We start from the raw sequence: 24,806 nt of genomic DNA, 5'->3' as shown, positions 1-24,806 counted from the left end.
ACTCTCCTCTTTCACTTTCATCAAGAGGCTCTTTAGTTCTTCGCTTTCTGCCATAAATGTGTTGTCATTTGCGTATCTGAGGTTATTGTTATTTCTTCCGGCAATGTTGATTCCAGCTTGTGCTTTCATCCAGCCAGGCATCTCGCATGATGTACTCTGCATATAAGTTAAATAATCAGGGTGACAATATACAGCCTAGATGTACTATCTGGAAACCGTCTGTTGTTCTGTGTCCGGTTCTAACTGTTGCTTCTTGACCTGCATACAGATTTCTCATGAGGCAGGTAAGGTGGGCTGGTATTCCCATCTCTTTTAAGAATTTTCCACAGTTTGATGTGATCCACACAGTCAAAGGCTTTGGCATAGTCAATAAAGCAGAAGTAGATGTTTTTCTGGAACTCTCTTGCTTTTCTGATCATCCTAATGATTCAGGATGGTAAGTCTGGTAAAGCCTCCTCCAACTTTTTATTTTTAAAACTTGCTTTGGTTAATCTGTATCCTTAGAATTTTCTTTTAAATTTTAGAATCAGCTTATCATTAAAGAAAAAATGTCTACTAGAATTCTGATTAGGATTGCATTGAGTTTACAGATCAATTTGGGGAGAACTGTCACTTTAACAATACTGGGTATTCTTAAATTCATGAACATGGCACATCTTTCTATTTCTTTAATTAATTTTTATTAATTCCTTTCAGCAAAATTTGTAGCTTTCAGTGTCGAGGTCTTAGACATCTTTTGTTCAGTATATACCTAGGTATCTTTTGATTTTGGTCCTATTGTAACTGTTTGATTTTTTTAAATTTCATTTTCCAATTGTGTGCTAATTTATAAAGAAGGAATTGTATCTGCATATTAACTTTATGTCCTGCTAAGCAAGACATAACCTTGCTAATTCATTTATTTGTTCTAGTAGTTTTGCTACATTCCCCAGATTTTTAACATAAGTAACCATATCATCTGCAAATACGGTTTCACTTCTCCCTTTCCCATCTATACATCTTTTACTTCTTTTTATTGCCTATTGCAATGGCTAGGTCCATGGGTACAATACTGAATACAAGTCTTAAAAGTGGGCATCCTCCTTGTTCCCAATCTCAGGGGTAAACAGCTTAGTCTTTCACTATTGATCATGATCCTTTCTATACAGATTTTATAGATGTTTCTCTATCAGTTTGAAAAAGTTTCCGCTATCCCTATGTTGTTGAGAGATTTTTATTACTAAAGTGTGCTGAAGTCTGTCAAGTGCTTTCCTTGCATCTACTGAAACTGTCATAGTTTTTCTCCTTTATTCTGTTAATATGATGAATAACATCGTTTAACATGTGAAATACAATCAAGTCTTGTATTCTTGAGACAAATTCTATTTGGTTTGTCCATCATTATTTTTACACATTGTTGGAGTCAATTTACTAATAATATTTTGTTAATTATTTTTGCACATATATTCATGCGGATTATTAGTCTGTAATTTCCTTTCTTCTTGTGAGGAAAATATTTGATAACCAACTTCTTTAAAAGAAAGATGTAGGGCTATTCATCGGGTCTTCTTGTGTGAATTCTGTCAAGTTGTATTTTTTAAGAAACGTGTCTATTCCATTTATGTAGCTGTGTTCATTGACATAAGGCTGTCCGTGGTATTCTCTTATTATCATTTTACCATTCGTAGATTCTGAGGTATTAGTCTCTTTTTCATTCTTAATAGTTATGATTTGTGTTCTGTTTGTAATTTCAGGGGATCAGTCTAGCTAAGAGTTTGTCAAAATTTTCAATCTTTTCAAAGAGCTAGTTTTACATTTGTTAGTCTTCTTAATTGTCTGTCTTCTATATCACTGACTTCTACTTTTAATTTATTTATTTTTGGCTGTGTTGTGTGGCTTGTGGGATCTTAGTTCTAGGGATCCTGGACTAGGGGATAGAACCCACACCCTTGGAGGTGGTAAGTCCAAAGTTCTGAGTACTAACCACTGGACTATCAGGGAATTCCCTCTGCTTTTATTTTTACATTTACTTTGGGTTTATTTTCCTCTTCTTTTTCTAGTTTCATATGGTAAAACCTCAGGTCATTGATTTTAGGTCTTACTTATTTTCTATTAGCCTTTAAAGCTGTATGTTTCATTCTAACACTGCTTTAGCTGCATCCCACAAACTCGGATATTGTATTTTGATTGTCACTCAATTAAAAATATTTTCTAATTTTTCTTGTGATTTTGTCTTTGACTCACAAATTATTTAGAAGTATGCTACTTTATTTCCAGATATTTGATCTTTTCCTAATTTGTTATTAATTTCTAATTTAATCTGTTATATTCAGAAAATATACTTTGTATGACTTCAATTCTTTTCAATGTATTGAGACTTGTCTTATGGCCCAGTGAATGACCTATCTGGTAAATGTACCATATGCACTTGAGAACAATGTATATATTCTGCAAGCACTGGATGCTCAGTTTTCAAACATGCCAATTAGATCAAGGTGGTTACGTTGTTCATATCTTCTTTGTCTTTAACTGATATTTTGTCTGGTTATTCTATCAACTGCTCATATAAAAGTATTAAAATATCCTAGTACATTGAGGAATTGTCTGTTTCTCTCTTTAAATTTTGTTATTTTGTTTCATGTATCTTGAAGCTCCATTATTACACAAAACACATTTATAATTGGTGTGTTGCTGTTTTTCAGTCACTTAGTCAAGTCCAACTCTTTGTGACCCCATGGACTGCAGCACACCAGGCTTCTCTGTCCTTCACTATCTCCCAGAGTCTGCTCAAACCCATGTCCATTGAGTCGATGATGCCATCCAACCATCTCATCCTCTGTCATCCCCTTGTCCTCATGCCCTCAATCTTTCCCAGCAGCAGGGTCTTTTCCACTGAGTTGGCTCTCTGCATCAAAGTGTAGGAGTAAGGAGCATCAGTCCTTCCAGTGAATATTCAGGGTTCATTTCCTTTAGGATCAACTGGTTTGATCTCCTTGCAGTCCAAGGGACTCTCAAGAGTCTTCTCCGACACCACAGTTCGAAAATATCAATTCTTCAACAATCAGCCTTCTTTATAGTCCAACACTCACATCTGTATATGACTACTGGAAAAACTATAGTTCTGACAATATGGACATTTGTCGGCGAAGTGATGCCTCTGCTTTTTAATATACTATCTAGTTTGTCACAACTTTTCTTCCAAGGAGCAAGCGTCTTTTAATTTCATGGCTGCAGTCACTGTCCATAGTGATTTTGGAGCCCAAGAAAAGTCTGTCACTGTTTCCATTTTTTCCCCATCTATTTGACATGAAGTGATGGGACCAGATGCCATGATCTTAGTTTTTTGGATGTTGAGATTTAAGCCAGCTTTTTCACTCTCCTCTTTCACCTTCATCAAGAAGCTGTTTATTTCCTCTTCACTTTCTGCTATTAGGAATCATCTGCATATCTAAGGTTACTGATATTTCTCCCAGCAATCGTAATTATAGCTTGGGATGCATGCAGGGTGGCATTTCACATGATGCACTCTGCATGTAAGTTAAAAACGCAGGGTGACAATATACAGCCTTGATTTACTCCTTTCCCAATTTGGAACCAATCCATTGTTCCAAGTCCAGTTCTAACTACTGCTTCTTGACCTGCATACAGGTTTCTCAGGAGGCAGGTAAGGTGGTCTGATATTCCCATCTCTTTAAGTATTTTCCACAGTTGGTTGTGATCCACACAGTTGAAGGCTTTAGCATAGTCAATGAAGCAGAAGATGTTTTTCTGGAATTCCCTTACTTTTTCTACGATCCAGCGGATGTTGGCAATTTGATCTCTGGTTCCTCTGCCTTTTCTAAATCCAGCTTGAACATCTGGAAGTTCTTGGTTCATGTACTGTTGAAGCCTTGGCTTGAAGGATTTGGAGCATTACCTTGCTCGCATGTGAAATGAGTGCAAGTATGTGGTAGTTTGAACATTCTTTGTCCTACCTCCCTGATAAACTGTTCATCATTATAAAGTGGCCCTCTTTTTAACACTCTAGGTCTTAAGGTCTGTTTTATCTGATATTTAAGAATAATCATACCAGCCACCTCATACTTTGTTTGCATGTTCTTTTTCTACCCACTTACTTTCAATACATGTCTCCTCTAGTCAGCCTACAGTAGGAGTTTCCCCTTTAATCTACTCTAGCAATCTCTGCCTTTGACATCAAAGACCATTTATGTATATAATAGTTGTATTGGTTGAATTTGGGTCAACCACTTTATTACTTGTTTTCTCTTTTCCTTATTTTTCATTTCTTTCTTCCTCCTTTCCTGCCTTTTTTTTTTTTTGGATTGTTTCTATTATGTTGGTGATTATCCTAGAAACTACAATATGTCTCCTTGTTTTCTTCTTACTGAAGAACACCCTGCAGAACTTTCTTTAATGTTTATCTGCTGTGGTGCATGCTCTTGATTTTGTGTTTATCTGAAAATGTCTTCATTTTTGCCTTCATCAGTGAAGAATCTTTTTGCTGGGTAGAGATTTCCAGGACTCCAGATTTCTTTTAGTATATTTAAAATATGATTCTACTCCTTTCTGGCTTCCATTGCTGTTGTTCAGAAATAAGCTGTTAGTCTAACTCAGGGCTTGGCAAATTACAACCTCTAGGTCAAACTGGGCCCAGCATCTGTTTTTTGTACACAAAGTTTTACTGAAATACAGCCACAACCATTCACGTATGTATTATTCATGACTGCTTTAGTGCCACAACAGCAGAACTGAATAGTTAAGCAGAGATCATATGGTACTGGCATAAATACAGAAACACAGACCAACGGACTGGAAGAGAGGCCTGAGGTAAATCCTCATACATATGGTCAATCACCTTGAACAAGGATGCCAAAAACACTCAATGGGGAAAGGTCTCTGCAACAAATGTGCTGGGAAAACTGGATGTCCATATGCAAGAGAACCAAGGTGGAACCTTATCTTACATCGTCTACAAATATTAACTCAAAATGGATTAAAGACCTAAATATGAGACCTAAAACTATAAAACATCTGAAAGAAAACACAGTGGAAAAACTGTATCATACTGGGCTTGGCAATGGTTTCTTGGATACGATACCAAAAACACAGGCAACAAAAGCAAAATTAGACACACAGGAGAATGTCAAACTTACAAACTTCTGTGCATTCAAAGGACACAGTCAACAGAAGGACTGTGAGCAGAATATTAGCTAAATTAATGTGATCTTGAACAAGTTCCTTATCCTCTTCAAGCTTAAGTTTCCTGATCTTTAAGTAGATGACAATACCACTTTCATCAAGTTTGTACTATGGCATAAAAATGAGTATGCAGTGAATATTCACTACTGTCCTTTTCGAAATTGCCTTTAAAGTCCATGCCATTGTTTTGAACATCTTCAGTGGTAAGAAATCTTAATCTCTGATTACAGATTGGATCATATACTCAACTAAAAGCAACTGTACAAGTTAAGTTTACCAAATAAGACGAGTGGTCCAGATAGTTTTTGGTCAGGAGAGAAAGAGCAAATAAGCCAAGATGGTGGTGGTCAGGCTCTCTCTCCTCACGCTCTCTCTCACCCCACGTTTCATGAATAATGATTATGTAACAACTGAGATCATTTATGGGGCTTCTCTTATGGCTCAGCCTGCAATGCAGGAGACCTGGGTTCAGTCCCTGGGTTGAGAAGATCCCCTGAAGAAGGGCAAGGCTATCCACTCCAGTATTCTGGCCTGGAGAATTCCGTGGACTGTACAGTCCATGGGGTCGCAAAGAGTTGGATAGCACCGAGCATGTGTATCATGAGGTACTTGCTTGGCCATGGGCTACTTTTGTTCTGTAAGCATATGTAAGTTCCACCTGGAAAGCCCATGAGGGAGGTTATGTTATGTCTGCTGCTATGGCTGCTGTACCAGCCAGGAGAGAAGAAATAGCTGCAGTTCCTACAGCTCCTTCAGTTTTCTTCCAACCTCTTAGCTCACACCTTGCCTGCCCTGCATTCAGCATAGAGTATGAACAGGGAGACATGGTCTAAATGGCATTTTGCAGAAAGAACCCTGTGAGTCTAAACAATACCTCGATCATATTACTATTAGCTTACTTTGGGGGAAAATTCTCCAGAAGTTCCCAAGATTCTTCCGATTTTTATAGGTTAAAATGACTGTTTGACCAGATTGCTTAATTCACTGAATTGCACACCTCTGACGTGCATATAATTTAATAATATTCACATTGTCTACTGAAGAATTTGATGACTTGGTTTTGGATCATGTAAGAAACATGTTTTATTAGATGTCACTATTTTCTTAAAAAAGATTCTGACCTCCAATTAAAATAAATAAATTTATATAAAAAAAAAAAGATTTTGTCCATACCTCTAGAAAGAGTAACACTAACTGTACTAAAACAATCACCAACTCTGGGCTCCTACAAACCACAAGAAAAATCCCACTGACAGAGAGTCATACTTTATAATATGCTCAGGGTAATATCTTTAATGTCCATCTAATTTTTTCTTGCCACAATTTAAGAACATGCCCTTTTGTACTATACTTTGCTAATAAAAGAACAAGTACTTCTGTAATTACAAAGTCTTTGGCATCTGAAGCAGTTATTAAATTGTCTTTCATCCTTGCATTCTCCTAGTTAAGTAATCCAAATTCTTTTGCTTTTACTTACTATGTTCTCTTTTCAAAAGCTCATATTTTTACATGCAATACTGAAATATAATTTGTACTTTACAGGGATGATTAAGAAAAAACAGTTAAAATTACAGTTATATTAAACAGCAATGTGATAAGTATAATTATGAATAATAAATGAAGAGCATTCAGAAATTAATTCCACACTATGATTCTACTGTGAGCATTCCAGAGCACAACAATCCTTACCAGGGGACTTTCCTTGCTGTGAGTTGCTTCTTCGCTCTCTATATCTGGCTGGAGTGGATAAACTCATGTCTTTACTAGGCTTGCTAGCAGGCCCCATTTCTGAAATAAGGAATCCCATTTGTTCTGAAGGCAAGATATTCTCAGGTGGACTGGTCTGGCATTTTATACTGGCATCCACCTAAAATATTAAACCCACTCATTATTCCAAATTTCCCCCAAACAGCTACTAAAAGTTAAGACACTTTATCAGAGGAGTTCTATTATAGAATAATGATCCAACAAACATGATCTTTTTAATCTTTATGAATAATACTATCCAATTTTGCTAAGCTAATCTGAATCTTTGGTAGTAAGACGTATATTTCCCCATACAGAAACCACTCAAATGCCTATGGAGCTAAAATATTTACTTATGACCAGAGGAAGATTCACCATGAAGCTTCATTTTTTTAATAAGATTCACACACACAATTTATAACTAGTTAATATCACTATCTTTTCCCATTCTAACATCTCTTCCATCAGATTTCCTCTCTTGGTGATACTGGAATGGCCATAGGTATGATCCTGTTGGATGATGTCAGAGGGGCTGTGAATACTTTATTCTACTAATTTTGTTTTGTCTTAATAAAGCTTTCAAAATTGTATAAGCTTCAGCCCGTATAAAATCTAGATCTGTCTTGCTTATGATACATAGATTTCTTTCTTGGAGTTCCTATGTTTTCTTCAGAATACCTAATCCCTTTGTCAAGTTGACCAATTTCTGATATATTCTATTTATTAATGAATTTATTTTAAACTAAACTATATAATCAAGTAGGGCTAGAAGTTCAAAATACAGCTTTCAAAAGCTGTGATACCCACATTTTTTTAAAAAGAAACTGTGTGAATGCAATTTTAAAATATGAAATCTAATATTTTGGATGTGACTATGAAGGAATAAAGACACATTTCATGGTCTTTTCACAGGCATATTTGAAACACAAAGGGCCTATCTTTGGTATATTGAATGTATAATATTATTTTAATACATAGTACTCTGGGTCTCAATGTTTGGGCTCAAAAAGGACAATGAGTTGATAGAAACCTTAAGACATTTGACCCTTAAGTTAGCCAGAAAAGAATGCATTAAAAAAAAACTGCCCAGGTGACTTCACTCACTGTCCAGAGGTTAGGACTCCACGCTCGCACTTCTGAGGGCCCAGGTTCAATCCCTGGTTAGGGAACTAAAATCCCACGAGCCACATGGTGTGACCAAGATACACACACAACTGCCAAAAAATTATCTTGTGAACCTCTAAAAATGAAGACATTTTCAACACCATTAAAGAAAAAAATCCAAAATGAAAAACATATATATATCAGACTAGGATTGAGAAAAAAAAATCACAAAAGTGATTTTAATTTGGATATACTTTTATTTTTTAGAATGCGAGTTTATTCATTTTCTGGTCATAAGCTAGCAGTGATCAAGGACTAGTCTCTACCTTCAGAATATATCTCTCAAACCAGAGTCAGAATTCTGCTTTAGGAATGAGAATATTAGCAAGGAAATTCACACACAGTATGCTCTCAAATCACATTAGAATTCAATAATGTTGTAACAAAGTATGAAAATACTTCCAACCATCTCCTTACCTCCATGCTACAAATGGCCAGGAAAGTCCTGATGTTATCTATGAGATAAACCATCCATCTGAGAAGTGGAATTTAATCAGGCAGGCACACCTAGTCCATTCAAATTAAATTTGGAAGCGAAACTCAAAGGATGTTTTTAACATGAAAATATTGATAAGTCTTATACCACATGCTCATTCAAACCATAACATAGTGAGAGCAAGCCCGACAGTTAAGGTTACTTCTTTCTGAAATGCTTTGTGCAGAACCACTGGGACATGATCCTTCTGGAAAGCATAATGAACTCGTATTAAACCCAAATAAAACTGGGACAGGGTCCCCACTACAACAGTCCTTAGCAAGAAGCACCAGGTATCTCTGAACATTACTAGGAATTTTTCTTTGCCTCTTACCTGGTGTGTGCTGAATGGTAGCCCTTCCTGAACAAATACTACTGAAGATGCAGCTGGATTATGACTTAGCTGCTCCTTCAGTTTGATGTGAGCTTGCTGGTTGATTGCAGACTCTTGCATTGTAGTATTTTCAACAGGCTGAGCTGGGTGGATGGTATAGATGTACTCAGGTGACTGTGGTAGTGAGCTGGTAATTGCCTGTTCTGTTCCGACCACAAAAGACGTAATATCTGAGCCTACAGGAGTAAGTGGCTCCAGCTGGCTAGCCTGACTTGTGGAAGATGGATTGCTGTTGTTTGAATTAGCTAGGATATGTTGGCTTCTATTAGACTGGGATGTTGAGCACTGATTCTCAACAGGCTCCACCTTGACCATCTCCAATTTAGGGGAGGAATGCAACTCATCTACTATCTGAAAAACAGCCTCTAGGTTTACTTCTGTCTTTTTATTTTCATCAGTAGCACTGCAAGGCCAATTAGAAGGCAGAAATTCAACTGGATAGGAAGACTGCATTGGAGGATTCTGTGAAAAGAGAAAATAGGATTCTTTGGATAGAAAATCAAATATGAGATTAAGGAGGAAAGCAAAAACATTTAGCTGATGAATGCTAAACATAAACAAATTAATCTTAAAGTTCACTAAGAAAACTTGAATGCCAGTCAAGTTTTTGGCAGTGGTACCTTTAACTCTATTGTTAGCATTAGCACACAAACTACTATACGTCAACCACTATGCTAAGTTTTAATATTGGAATGGACCAATAATTCTCAGGGTTAAAGTATACAAAATCGAAAAAAAGCTACAGTATCCAAATACCTATTTGCTGATAAAATGTCTATGTATCAAAGTCTTTCGGAAAGGTTAACAGACAAAAACATACACTGTTTTAGGAATGTAGTAAGGAAATAAACACAGGCTGCTCACAAGTCCACCAATGCTTCAACAGATTCAGGGGGAGATACTGATATTCCGTTCCAAATAATCTGGGGAAAAAATGGATGGAATATCGAATGTCCCTTGTTGAGATTATTTTAATACTAAAACAACTGATTAAAATAGCTGTCACTTTTAGACTGGTATCTTCAAGATGTATTCTCTTATACACAGTATTATGCACAATTACATCTGATGAAAAACAACCTCAAGCTATGAACACAGAATTCTGAAGTAATGATTAAACAAAACATGTAATGAGTTGTTGCCAAATGCAGAGCTTTGCACAGAGTAGGTATTCAATAATTGTTTGTTGACTATATCAGGTTATAAACACAAGATAGGGAAGAGTTAAAATTGAATAAAATAGGTAGTGAGTCAATGTCGCCAAACACACTACAAAGATTGTATCAATAATTCGAAGGCCACTAATGCCAAAATAACGTAAATCTAAATGGCTTAAACATCAAGCTACTGTACTATAGCTGTACGCCATTTATTGAGTTCTTACTATGTGCCAGGCATACACAAAGTGCTTTCTGTACATTATTTCATTTAATCCTCATAAGAGGTCAATGAAATGTGATAATCTCCATTTCCAAATAGTGGAACTGAAGTTCATAGAAACTTTATAATTTATTCAAAGTCACAATGAAATAACTAACAGAGCCAGCTTTCAAACCTAGGTTTGCCTGACTCCAGAATTCTTGCTCTTAACCATTACAATATACGGATCATTCATACACAGTCACAACATCTACAATCCAACAAAACTTAACTGCAATTATTTCCAGAACGGCATCTGAAATACTTCCCTTTTTTCCATTTAAAAATTTTATGTCAGACTTCCCTGGTGATGCAGTAGATAAGAATCCACCTGCCAATTCAGGGGACATGGGTTCTATCCCTGGTCAGGGAAGATTCGACATGTTGCAGGGCAACTAAAGACCGCATGGCATGAGTACTGAGCCCGAGTGCTGCAACTCCTGAAGCCCAGGAGCACAGAGCCTGTCCTCCGCAACAGGAGAGAGTAGAGCAATGGGAAGCCCTTGAACCATAAGGAAGAGTAGCCCCCACTTGTCACAGTAGAGAAAGTCAGAGCAAAGCAAGCAGTGAGGATCCAGCATACATAATTTAAAAAAAATTTTTAAATAAAAGTTTTATGTCTACTTATCTCTGTTTTCCTACAATCAACATGTATTGCCTTTGCAGTAAGAAAAAGTCTTTAAAGATGTTTTAAATGACTTATTTAAAACATCAGATCAGATCAGATCAGTCGCTCAGTCGTGTCCGACTCTCTGCGACCCCATGAATCGCAGCATGCCAGGCCTCCCTGTCCATCACCAACTCCCAGAGTTCACCCAGCCTCACGTCCATCGAGTCAGTGATGCCATCCAGCCATCTCATCCTCTGTCGTCCCCTTCTCCTCCTGTCCCCATAGTATGACCCAGGGGAGAGAATCCCTGAATCTACAGATAAGATCATCTAATTTGTGAGACAGACATGTCCTTCCAGTGAAAATGAAACAGCGAGACTAACATGCTTGATGATATCTGCCATTAAATATGTCCACCTAAGTCCCCTTCATTGGATTCTGTGCTCTCCAAACAACAATCTGATTATAATTTGACTTCCAATGTATATTTTCTAAATTAAAAAAAGGAAAAAAGGAATGTTCTTTTGAGTACTGGAATGCCACTAATAAGTTATTTTCTTAAGAATGGAAACTATCATGATTACATGATATCAAAGGAAAACAATTCCAATCTTTAAGCAACTGCAACATAAAAATACAAACAGGATTTAATTTTATCCTAAAACTGGTAGTCTATAACATTTCAATCAAAGAAATTGCTTCCTAATAAATAATGAGAAAATGATTCAAGTGTGGTGTTTACAACACAGGGGTTTCTCATTTTTTACATCATTTTCCCTTTCTCCTTAAAAAAAAAAGTAATTATCTGTTGCTATCTTGGAAGGATCTGTCATTTGGTGATTTATATACTTTTAGAGGTTACCTGGAAAAATGAATTATTTTACCACGGTAGTCAGTTTTACCACTGCTGACAGTTAGTTGAACAACATTGTTTCAACTGTCAGCAATAATGAAAATGTTCTGTGCGCTATAAAATTCGGTAGCCCCTAGCCATACAAAACTATTAAGCATCTGAAATGTGGCTAGTGACTGAGGAATGATTTTTAAATTTTATTTAATTTTAATTAATTTCAATTTAAATAGCCTACATGTGGCTAGTGCCTAACAGGAGGCCCAGAAGAGACAGTGTAGGCCTGGAAGAATCCTCAGACATCATTTACATCAACTCTTTTTTTTTTTTTTAAGAATTGAGAAAAACTGAGGCCATAATCCACAGCTTACCTCTGGCTACTCATTAAGATAAAACTACACGCTGAAACTCTGCGTGGTCAACTGGTCAACCGTATTGTTCCTGATGCAGAGATTGTCCATGGCTCCCAGCCTCTTACCTGAAAGTAGCTGCAGTGTGCGTAGGAGGCGGCAGGCGGCGTGACACAGCTACTGAGCGCGTCCATGCGGGTGGGAGGCGAGCAGCACTGCAGCACAGCTGCAACAGACAGACACGGAGAGCTATCAACCCACGCGCGTCCCCGCGGCCTTCAAGGCGCACCTCTCTTTCAACCTGGAGCAAAAACTTCCCAAAGTTTCCCTTTGTGGGTGCAATATATTTAGTCCAATGAGGTGCCATTATTTGTTGAAAACAAACAGTAATAAAGCAATATTAAAAGTCACTTGAAAGGGTCATTTCTACTTTTATAAATGAATCCTTTAGCACCTAAATATTTTGCTACATTTCTAATCAAAAGTCTATTCTTACTGAAAGTAGTAATTTCCTTTTATTGAAAATATCAGAACATATTCAAAATTCTAAATTAATTATTTCAATCATTTTAATAGTAACAAATATTTGGAGGAAGGTGTGCTTTTAAGTATAAAATAAGTATAAAAACTCTCCAAACACTCCTACTGTATATACAATGCATCCAGTTAAATCTATGGAAAAAAGTTTTATTCATTTAGCCACGTGGTTAGGAATTCAGACCTAGAGCTAGACTGCCTGCCTTTGGAGCCTAGCTATATAAACCTGAGGCTTCCCTGGTGACTCAGTGGTAAAGAATCTGCCTACCAACGCAGGAGATGCAGATTCAATCCCTGGGTCAAGAAGACACCCTGGAGGAAAAAACGGCAACCCACTCCAGTATTCTTGCCTGGGAAATCCCAAGGACAGCGGAGCCTGGCGGGCTACAGTCCATGGGGTTGAAAAAGAGTCAGACACAACTTAGTGACTAAACAACAAGAACATAAACTGGAGTAAGGTTAATCCCTTTGGGCTTCCATTTCTGTATCCTATTATTAATAGAATAGGAATAATAACAGTACCTACTAAGAACAACACTGGCATACAGTAAGCAATCAGTATACAAAGAGCTAATGATTTTAGCTAAGGAAATACATTTTCCAAACTTCCTCTTTATAGTTAGGATACCTTGAAAAGATTGAATTCTTTGTACTGGTATAGTCATACTTACAGTGAAGTTAAAGTTGCTCAGTCGTGTCCGACTCTTTGTGACCCCATGGAATAGTCCACGGAATTCTCCAGGCCAGAATACTGGAGTGGGTAGCCATTCCCTTCTCCAGGAGATCTTCAGGGATCTTCCCAACTCACGGATCAAATCCAAGTCTCCCACACTCCAGGAGGATTCTTTACCAGCTGAGCCACCAGGGAAGCCCAAGAATACTGGAGTGGGTAGCATATCCCTTCTCCAGATCTTCCCAACTCAGGAATCAAACTGGGGTCTCCTCCATTGCAGGCAAATTCTTTACCAGCTGAGCTACCAGGGAAGTCCCCATACTTACAGATGCAGCCTTAATAATTGGTTGAGTCTCCTCTTTTCCGGAGAGAGAATCTCCAGAACGAATGAGAATCAGTTATAACATCACACCTTTGGATTAAAGAGTGTATGAGATTTACTGAGCACCTAACATATTCCAGGCACAGTCCAAGGTCCTTTACATGTATTGCCTCATTTAATCCAAACAACTGAATGAGATATTAACATTACAAAAATCAGGAAATTAAAGCTCAGGGATGTTAAAAAATGTGCTGAAAGTTCACAAAGCTCATAGTGACAGAGGCAATCATCAAACTGCAAAGTACATGCTCTTTAATGTATCATGATATTTCCCTAATCTTTCTTCCTAAGATGTAATACTTTAATTTTACTAGAACTCCACTTGTGGAATATTTTTAAGGTGTCTTTATTTATAGGTGGCAACATTTTTGGTCCACATTTCTCATATTCTGAATACGGTAGTAAAATTACTAAATAATCTCATTCTATAATCTTTGAAATAAATTAGTCTAACAATTGCAAAAATTCATCAAAATGCTTCCCTTTTATCCATTACTATGGATTTTTTTTTAAATTTTATTTTTAAACTTTACAATATTGTATTGGTTCTGCCATACATCGAAATGAATCCGCCACAGGCATATATGTGTTCCCCATCCTAAACCCTCCTCCCTCCTCCCTCCCCAAAATCTGTGGCTAATGCCTGATTTTTGGAATCCCGCATCTTGGACCTTCAGTCTCCTCCATAGGGACGGCTCCATCTCGGATTTCTATGCGCTACCTTGCTGGGCCTGTAACTTTGTTTACTCCTACAAAGCTATGAGCTCCAGAATGTTCCTAACCTCTCCTGTGGTTGGCCTTCCTCAGTTTACACACTGCAGTAGCTTGAGCAGCCACTGGCAATTTTCTTCTCAGCAGTCTTTGCTTGGGGAGTCATTCCAAGCTTGTTCAAGCACCTTGCTCTTTATGAACATAGCTTATCCTGAATGCCTAAAGGTAATACTGAAGATACTATTAAGTCAACAAGTTGCAGGAGTAGAGTCAAGCCTTCTGTCCCCATTGATGATCTAATATGAAAAAACCCATTGCCTTGTCTCATAGGGCTGTTACACTAGTAAATCACAAGAATGAGATACAGAACATTATAAGGATTTTAATAAATGCATCTGAAAAATCATTCATAATTCTCTATAGTATAACAGATTACGTATAACTATAATTGTTTGAATAACTAGATCTTAAGGTATTGATGAACTAATTAATGTTTCCCTAAAATAAGGCATCTAATGGTATACAAGAGGAGTCTAAACTTGGCCTAACCCTGCTGCTGCTGCTAAGTCGCTTCAGTCGTGTCCGACTCTGTGTGACCCCATAGACGGCAGCCCACCAGGCTTCCCCGTCCCTGGGATTCTCCTGGAAAGAACATTGGAGTGGGTTGCCATTTCCTTCTCCGATGCATGAAAGTGAAAAGTGAAAGTGAAGTCGCTCAGTCTTGTCCGACTCCTAGCGACCCCATGGACTGCAGCCTACCAGGCTCCTCCGTCCATGGGATTTTCCAGGCAAGAGTACTGGAGTGGGGTGCCATTGCCTTCTCCTGACTATGGATTTTTAAAATGTCAGAAGTTCATAAAGGTATAAGAGAAATATTTTATTATATCATGTGCATTTTAAGGCATTAAATTTTACACATGGAAATAAAAAAATAATGGATAGAATTCTAGTTCAAGTAAGAATATAAGGGTTGATGTTTTCTGAATTACATAATTTTAACAATTCCAGTGGTTAAAAAAGCCAGATATTACTAGGATGGCCACATGAAATTCAAGCAGCTGTCACTTTCCATATCCTTTGAGATTATTCAAATACACAATTAAAAATTTTTGGATTGGAATTTGGTTTCCCAGAATATTTAAAAGCATAAATACCCTGGGAAATAAGTTAAATCCAAAAAGCTAAGGAGGGGTCTGCAGGGATTGCTGAAACTGAAAAAAACTGGGATCTTTGTCCGGTTTTAACAGCTAAGAAAAACAACCCCCTAGTGGCAGAAAGGACTCAGTCAGGGGCTGCAGATTTTCCCCTATCGTGTGTGTGTGCTCAGTCATGTTGGACTCTGTGAATCCCCAGACTGCAGCTCCTCAGGCTCCTCTGTCCATGGAATTTTCCAGGCAAGAATGCTGGAGTGAGTTGCCATTTCCTCCTCCAAGGGATCTTTTCACCCATCAGGGCACCATAAAAGTGTTTTGTTACAAATAAAACAATGAAAGGTATTAGCTTTATTTTTCTGATAGTGCTATAATCAATCTGATGCCACAGTTTACATATTTTGAATAGTTGTTAAAGTGTACCTTAAAATAAATTTCTTAAAAAAATAACATAGAATATATAGCACTAAAATATAACATACAAGTCAATAATATATTAATATATAGTTGATAGCTGACTTGGTATCTAAGGAAACAGCAAAACAGTGACTGTCCTTTAAAGTGTCCAGTTACAAATGGAAAGTAGAAAGGTGCCTGCATGAAGACAGGGAGGTGAACAGCTAATCCAAAAAGACTCCTCAATGGCTAGTTCCTTACCAGAGCAGTCCTACTTCATACAGTCAACAAAACAGAACAAAGTAAAGTATTAATAAGTTCACTGGATATGAAAATCTAGTTATAAAAATACAACTGTGTGCTTCATACATGAAAAATTAATCTAGTGTGTATTAGGAAAGCACTGTGAAAGTACTAACACTTCTAAAACTGAGTTTATCACTACGAAGACACGTTCATCTCCATAAAGATCCTTCAGTATCTTTCTGAAGGCAGTGTTCATTTAAGGCACTGAATCGCATGTAGAATAAAAAGCTGGAAATAGTGAACAATTTCTATTTCATATATAAGAGTTGATGACATCTTTTATGGTAAAAATAGATTACTAAAAATTTATCTAAAGGTAAAAATTTTCACATCCACTATAGGTTAGGAAAACAAGTTCATATACTTTATCCAATGTAGGTAATTCATATTTATAATTTAAATGTTTTAAAAAATAAATAAATAAATAAAAATAAAATGTTTTGGACTTGAAGCTACTCTGGAATAGTACAGTATCAACAGCAAAGAAATACTCAAAAGGAAAAATATCCTAATAGTAAAGTTAATTTCAAGGTAAGTTACGACAGCAACTAGAACCCCAACATCTCATCTACAGTGAGGTAAAGAAAGGGTATTCGAGTCTATAACCAAAAGAAGTGAAAGCAGAACATATTATTGTAGAACCAAGTTCAGAGCACCAATAGCCAAAAGGTAGAAGCAACCCAGCGTCTATCAACAGGCGAACTGACAAAATGTGGTCCATACCTATGGAAATTTCAGAAAATTATTCAGCATTTAAAAGAAGGAGATTTTGACTCATCCCACAATATCAATGACTCGGAATAAGTGAAAGATGCCAATCACAAAAGGACAAATAAACGATTGCCCTCATATGAGGTTCCTAGAGTTAGCAGATTCTTCAAGACAGAGAGCAGGACGGCAGTCGCCACAAGACGGCGAGAGGGGAATGCGAAGTTAGTGTTTACTGGGTACAGAGTTTCAGCTGGGGAAAGACGAAAAAGTTCTAGAAAAGGATGGTGGTGATGTTAGCATAACAATGTGAATGTATTTAATACCACAGAGCTATACACTTAAAAATGGCTAAAATGGTCAATCCTGTATGTATTTTACTGCAATGAAAATAAAATATAATTGTGCTTTTACTTAAAAATCCTCCTAATGTATATCCTCTCTCCATAAGAACAAAATCAGACCTTTCCAGAGAAACTGACAATACAGGCTCCCAGAGCATCAGAAAGTTCTTATAACTTCATATTCTATACTTGTTTATGTACATTATGTAGAATGAAAAGCCTAAAGATCAAACGTTTAAAATTTAATGTACTTCAAAACAGTAATCATCAACCTTCTTTGCCCAAGAGTCAATTCAGAAAATAATAAAACACATGCACCTTCATGAGAAGGGTATATTCTTTTAAATCACTTCAGTCAGCCTTTAAAGTCTTAGTAGCTAGGACTAAGCTAGGACTCATCTGAAATACAGCTTTTAAAATGTTATCCTTTATATGTAAATATAAAGTTTTTAAGTGTTTTAATTTTGAAGTCTATTCAAATTCTATACATTAATTCATTTAATCCCAGACCCAAACTATTACTGCCACTTTTTGGAAAGGGAAATTGAAACTGAGTGACATGAAATAATCCACAGAACGTCACAATGTCCATCATATGACTAACTGCAAAGCTGAGGCTAAAAGTACTTCGTTTACTCAATAAATATTTACTGAGAGCCCATTATGGCCAAGCACTACACCAGGTGCAGGGGGATACAGAGATGAATTAGACACAGCTGCAGACGGAATGTCCCACTCTAGCAGCTGGATGGAGTCTGTCTCTGCTCGAGCAGAGTCAACAGCCCAGGGTCTGTGCCCTGCCATCCGTAGCACAGAAGGCGAGGTCCCCCTGACCAGTATCTGTCACCTACCCTATCTGGAAGGAACTAACTCTGGGGAAGAGGTATACCAGGAAAAAGCCTCTCAGAAGAAAAACAAAACAAACAAAACGTCCTCTCTGTATTACAAGCAGGCCGGCAGCAGCAAGCAGAGTATAATGGCCGAAGGAATGAACTCGAGAGAATTGGCCTCGATTTGTTTCCTAGCCCTGCCTGTGCTGAGCTGTGCTTCGGCTTCTAATCTATGAAATGAGGATAACTACTTTCCCTATCTTATAAAGTTGTTTTGAGGATTAAATGAATTAATATTTGGAAAGCACTCAGCATAGTACCTGGTCACAGTGACTGCTACACAAATATACGAGACAAAGGGCAGCTACAAATCACCAATCACTGCTTTGAGCTTAAAACTTAACCTGGGCAAAAAGTCAAAGTTAACTTTGAATCAGTTCAGCATTACAACATGAGTCAAAGGAAAACAATTCCTCAATACAGGATTCTGTATATAAATATGAATATACTAATATTCTTATGTATGTTCAAATACATACAGAATGAGCAAAACAAAAAGGTCTAAAATAAAGTTTTTTTATAAAAAAGGGAAATTATAGTAGCACCCTGAAAACAGCATTAGAGAAGAAAACTGAATTCAAGATAGGGCAAGACTAAAAAGAGTCCACTAATGCTGGATCTATAACATTTGTCTTTGAAGAAGCGGTTAAGAGTGGAAAAAATGTAAACGAGCAGGGCAAAGAAAACAGATGCCTCAAGAGAGGAAGGGCAAATGTGAGCAACAACTCAGGTGAGGCCATTTACGAGTCAGTCTTGAGAGCAGTTTTTTAGTCTCAAAGTTTGGCTTTACTAGAGAAATAATTTATGAAATATTACAAAATACAAATTTTACTGGTTATACCACATGAAGACCAGATCCAAGTTTATTTTCAATATAACTGATTTTTAAATGAAGTTGAGTATTGTTTTTTTTTTTTTTAACTAAAATTTGATCCAAATCTCAAGTCATATAATTCACTTTGAAAGGATTCAAGTATGATCATTATTCCAAAATTAGTTACTTTATTAGGATTTGGAAAGCTGGATTGAGAGTGATTATTATCCTGCCTCTGAGAGTAGCATTTTACTTAACTTTGGTAAAGTCATTCGTAAAGCCCTTCACAAACAGGTATTCACTAAATATTGGTTAAACTGCTCACTATGTCTTGCCTCCTTCACCTAAGATTTGCAGGAATTAAGTACTTGTTACACTTATTTCTTTGGCATTTTCTTCCCCTTCCATAGAAGGTCTTTTGTATTTAACAATACAACTTTTTATTTCTATAGTACTTCAGAATGTTCAAAGCAATTTTCCTACATTATATCATAGAACTACTCTATGTATTAGAATTCATTATGAAATCATGAGATTTCTTTCTTTTTCTCATAACCTCAGAACCTTCACAGTAATTTCAATCATCCATATCAAAGAAGACAAAACAAAAATTCAGATAATACAATATTCTATTTCATATGCACTCTATTCTATCAAAACATCAGCAGCACTTCTTCTTTTAATGTGTCTCTTTCCTAGTCCTATCTTGGACTCCTGAAGACAATTTTCAATGTAATTATAAAATTAATAAGTTTATTTATAAATTTAAATCCAAGCTAACACAAAATATTTTTTAAATGACACAGATCCTAAATTGTAATAATTTAACAAATAGTACTTCTATAACAAATGAATAATATTAACTATTTGTAGTATTTTCTAATAACATACAACTAGTTCTCATAAAATTTAGAACTAGGAGTTTCTAAGAGGATTGTTCGGAACTTGGAATACATTTTCCCGTAGAAACATCATCATACAGGCTAGTCTGGCTCCTAAGCCAGACTATAACCACCCGTACCTTAACTGCAGCACTAATCGTAATAAGGAACCTAACCGCCGTATCTAATATGTACATAGGGAAATTTCTCCAAAATTCCAAGTTAGAAGGCCAAGCACATTTCTCTCTCTCTTGTAGTCCTCCTAAATTTCAACTCCCCAGTTTTTGAGTCTTTAGAAGTGTAGAGGAGGGGCGTTTAAGGGAGGTTAGGGAGAGAAACATTCATTGCTAAAAGGAAGAGAGGGGTGTTGTCCAGTTGATGGGCTATAGAATGTAAAGCAAGTATAAGAAAAACACAGACTGTCTCTCTCTCATATATATATATACTCTATGCATTTATGGAATGCAGCCAAATTATACTTTTGATAGAAATGCCTAATTTATCAAATATTGATTAAAAATCCCTCAGGAAAGATCTGACACTATTTGTTGCTATACATAAGATATATAACATAAAATGTCATCTTCTAGCTTTCAAGATCACCCAGGTATTTTTGTTCTTCAAAGAATTAGCTGAAAGTCTGAAAAAAGAGAATTAAGCCTCCACTTTTTTTATATATAAGGTTAAAGATTTTTAAAATTTCTAGTAGGCAAACAATTAAAGTGCTATATCATCTTACTCCATATAATTTCTTCCCCTTATCCTTCTCCATCCACCAAAACAGTAGCAGATCCAAAAATCTATAGAACTCAATCTAATTTAACCTCTGGTTTTATTATTTTAATATTATTAAACTTAAGTGCTTTGAGAAAATAAAGCAATCCCTTTTACTGGATTGCTTTATTTTCTCAAAGCACTTTTACTGTCTGTATTTAGGTAGAATGCAATGAGCCAATAATAAATAAAAATGGTTGCATATTACCAGCATTGTTATAAACGGAACAGTTTTCAAATTTATAGCTTTTAAAAGACAACCAATCATTTAACCCCCTTATCTAATTTACATGCCTCCCACTCATTTTAGTTTTTGATTTCAGCCTGCCTGGGAAAAGTGGTCTAACAAAAATACCTCTGGAGACTGCTTCCAGCTGTACTTAATTAATATGCCTACACTCTTAATTCAAAGGGCAAAGGACTGCCCCCTTTTTTCTCTTCCTGGTCTTTTCTGAAAGCCTTGACCCTTGACTTTTTTCTATTGCCCCATTTCCTCACTCTGTGTAAACAATAATGAAAACACATATCACCTCTATGGTGCTTCTGCAAAACAATAAATTGTTTTTAATTAAATGGTAACATTATCATTCTGCAAAAATGTATCCCCGCAAAAACATCCCCTGGCCCCAAGAAGCTAAATGGATGGTCACTATCACATGGATTCCCAATGAGTGGCCTGAGCTCTACTGGCAGGTCTTCCATGCCCTTGGCTGAGCTCTAGGTCAGCTGTCATTGTCAGGCTCTTCTCTCAGCTACTCCCAGCTGCTCGCTGGCTGAGATTAACCCTGCAGTGGTTTGCACTGCTAAACCACACCATTACATTTTTATTAAAAGGATATAATTTAGTCTTAAGAGATGGTGAGTAGGCTCTTTTATTAAACTTCATTACTGAGATACTAAGATTATTTCATTATGAGGTAGTCTCAGCTATATAACTAAAAAATAAACAATATGTAATATAAGTAGTTTTTTTCTAAAAGGAAAAAACCCACAAAAAACTACTACACCAAGAACAGTGTTATACCAAGATCTGGTGTACTAAGTCTTACCAGAACATATTTTGAGGATACCAAAGTTTCACTAAAATATACACTTCTATGCTCCAACAATTTTCACAGCCTTTAAGAACATAATGAAATTTCACATATTGCTAAAAAAATGAGTACTCATGAGAAATCTTTGACATTTCTTAGGTGTACATTCCTATTTTTGTTTAGGCATACAAAAATGCATTTAAAAAAATATAAATTCTCATTATCAAGTACCTTAAAAGAAACCACTGAATTTGAATTTCTCATACCTGTTGGATAGTAGGCTTGGGAGTACTGCGCTGAGGGCGTGTAGTTACTGTATTTTTGGGAGGAGCTGACCATTGTTTGAGGACCTTGCTGAACGTGTACGGATGTGGCACTGGGCTGCAGGGTATACGTAACCTCAGTTGGAAACCTCTGTAGTACAGGAAATGGAACCCCTTTATCTGAAAAAGTAGGAGACGTTTCCACTTGTCCTGGGTGCATTCCAAGAGAGTTCTGCCATGTTCTAGGAGGGATCTGGGTCCGATCTAAACCTTTCAGAGGAAAAGTACTGTGGTTGTGGGATGAAGTCGATACGTAGGAGTAAGGAGACAAACTATCGCGCCGGAACGACCGGTGAAATTGTCCTACAGCCACTGGTCCTGCATAAAAGAGGAAGAGCACATTTACTAATTTTATATTACACCACCAGACGTAGTAAACCAAAAGTCACAAAACATACACTACTCTTCACTTGTGAATATGCTGAGTTTCCAGCCATTCTCAACACAACAGAAATTTATTGGTAAAAACAAGTTCAGAATACACAACATGAAATTACAAATATAATGCTGAAAAAATAATCAAACAAATTTTGTTTGGTTGTCAATATGATTGTGATAAGAGACAAAGTGGCCAAACTCTAACATTAAATCAAATTAAACCAAAGGTTAAATGTCATCTTACCTTTCACCTCAACTGACTGACCCAGATTTTCCCAATCTGTAAACTATCAGTACTTCCTAGAAGTTTTAGAAATTCCATTTGGTCTTTTAAATCATTCAGGAATCTTAATAATAGGTACAAAAATAAGCACTCAACCATATTCATGAAAGATATAAGTATGGAAAAAATAAAAATTATCCCACAAAAAGAAATTTCATGTTCTTTGCTCCCTTTCAATTTTTAAAAAAATTTTAATAACAATCTTTGCAGAAAAGTCAAGCTTGGAAACTCTGACTTGGTCATTCCTGAATCAAAAATTTTCCATGGTCTCTTTTTCTTCAGACTATCTCTAGTCCCTTCCTAGATATCAATGGCTCTCAAACACTGATTTACATTTGAATCACCTGGAGAGTCTGTTAAAAATCCACACACTCAGGACAAGAGATTCCTATATTTGCTTTTTCTTAGCTTGCAAGGTAGAAAGGAATTAATCAGTGGAGATGAGGAAGAGAGAGAAAGAGCAATACTACATAATGAAGAAAAGGAAAATATAAAAGTTGCAAGCTGAACTTATTTTAAAGACTGTGGTTCTTGAAGATAAAGCTAGTCTAATTTATTCCTAGGAAGGATTTTACCTATTAAATTATGTGGTTCACAAAGCCTTTTCAATTTGTTTTTGTTGTATTAAGCTATATCTATAAAACTATATCTATATAAATAAAATATATATATAAACTATACCTATAATCTATAAAACAGAGGGAAAGTCTAATTTATGTGCTACTCATCTGCTAAAGATGGCACTCACATACCTACTTTTCCAAATATTTAAATATGTTATACATCTTTTGTTCTAGTATTCCTATAATGTTTGATTTCTTCTAAAGAATGAAGCATTAAGAAGTGCTCATAACCACTTCTGTTTTGGTGCTGCCTGATTCAAATTGATTTTGCTCAAATAAACCCTTAAAATTTAAGAAGAATAAAGCATTAATGCCAAAAATAAACAAATATAGGAGTTTGGGGCAGACATGTACACACAAAATGGATAACCAGTAAGGACCTATCCTGTAGCACAGGGAATTCTGTTCAATGTTATGTGGCAATCTGGATGTAAAGGGAGTTTAGAGGCAAATGGATACACGTAGACTGAGTCTCTTTGCTGTTTGCTGAAACTGTCACAACATTGGTAATTGGCTATACTCCAATATAAATTAAAAAGTTAAAATAAGAAACCAAAAACAATTCTGGAAATCAAGAGCTAATGGAGAAAAAAATCTAATGGACAAAAAAACTCCTCCTTCAGAAGATTAAATGTATTTAAATGATACACCTTTTAAAAACTACTTTTAAAATACAAAATAGTTTTTATGCTGACTAGCAAACACATGTATACACACTTTGAACTACCACTGACGGTTCTTTGCTTTAAGACCTAAAGAAACATTTTTTGTTTGTGAGGTCCCAAACTGCCCATCACTTGTTTTTTTTTTTTTTTCTTTCTTGGATGCTAAAACTTGATATTGCTAGAGTGTGGAATAGCTCACTAACCCTTCTTTACCCTCTTTAAGGTTAAGTTGTTGATGAATTTTCAGACTGTTGATAACAATAGATAATTAAAGAATACTCTAACCTGATTTCTCAAATTCAAATTTAGATCTGAATTAAAATACAATTCTACTTCTACTATGATAAATTCTGAGTGATGCCCAAATATTTAAATATTTTAGATACTGCTAATGTAAGGACACAGGACACAAATTAGAAGGACATTTGTTTTCGTTTTTAATTAAGAACTAAAACATGTTCAGCTCTTATTCTTCTGTTAGAGGTTACTTCGCAGGGTTCTAGTCTACCAACTTTATAGAACATCACCTACATGTCTTTAGGACATCTAAGATATATATTTGGCAAAGCTTAAATCCAGGATCCTAAAAATGTAAGGTAGGCTGAATTTCTGTTGTTCTTTCTATTCCATCTGTAAAAGTGAATCTGAGCTAATCAGTCCCCAGGAGAGAACTTGCCTCTTTCCCAAAACTTGGTTCTTGAGAGTTAGTTTAGAAAGCTTTAACAAATATTATGAAATAAACTGCCA

The 24,806-nt window shown here is 36.2% G+C and overlaps 2 protein-coding genes across 2 annotated transcripts in view; both read right to left on the bottom strand.

The window, feature by feature from the left end:
- Positions 1 to 24,806, bottom strand: part of HSF5 (heat shock transcription factor 5) — a 54,277-nt gene that overhangs the window by 24,137 nt on the left and 5,334 nt on the right. The window contains exons 2-5 of the mRNA XM_055577507.1: positions 22,054 to 22,428; positions 12,315 to 12,412; positions 8,898 to 9,419; positions 6,868 to 7,045 (exon numbers count right to left, since the gene is read on the bottom strand). Of these exons, the coding sequence (XP_055433482.1) occupies positions 6,868 to 7,045; positions 8,898 to 9,419; positions 12,315 to 12,412; positions 22,054 to 22,428 (1,173 nt within the window). The remainder of the gene's footprint in view (positions 1 to 6,867; positions 7,046 to 8,897; positions 9,420 to 12,314; positions 12,413 to 22,053; positions 22,429 to 24,806) is intronic.
- MTMR4 (myotubularin related protein 4) overlaps positions 22,307 to 24,806 on the bottom strand; it is a 34,465-nt gene continuing 31,965 nt past the window's right edge. The window contains exon 19 of the mRNA XM_055577501.1: positions 22,307 to 22,428. The gene's annotated coding sequence lies outside the window, so the exon portion shown is untranslated. The remainder of the gene's footprint in view (positions 22,429 to 24,806) is intronic.

Source organism: Bubalus kerabau, chromosome 4, assembly GCF_029407905.1.
Source record: "Bubalus kerabau isolate K-KA32 ecotype Philippines breed swamp buffalo chromosome 4, PCC_UOA_SB_1v2, whole genome shotgun sequence".
Lineage (NCBI taxonomy): Eukaryota > Metazoa > Chordata > Mammalia > Artiodactyla > Bovidae > Bubalus > Bubalus kerabau.
Note: the sequence above shows the minus strand (reverse complement) of the source record. Positions and strands in the feature narration are given on the sequence as shown.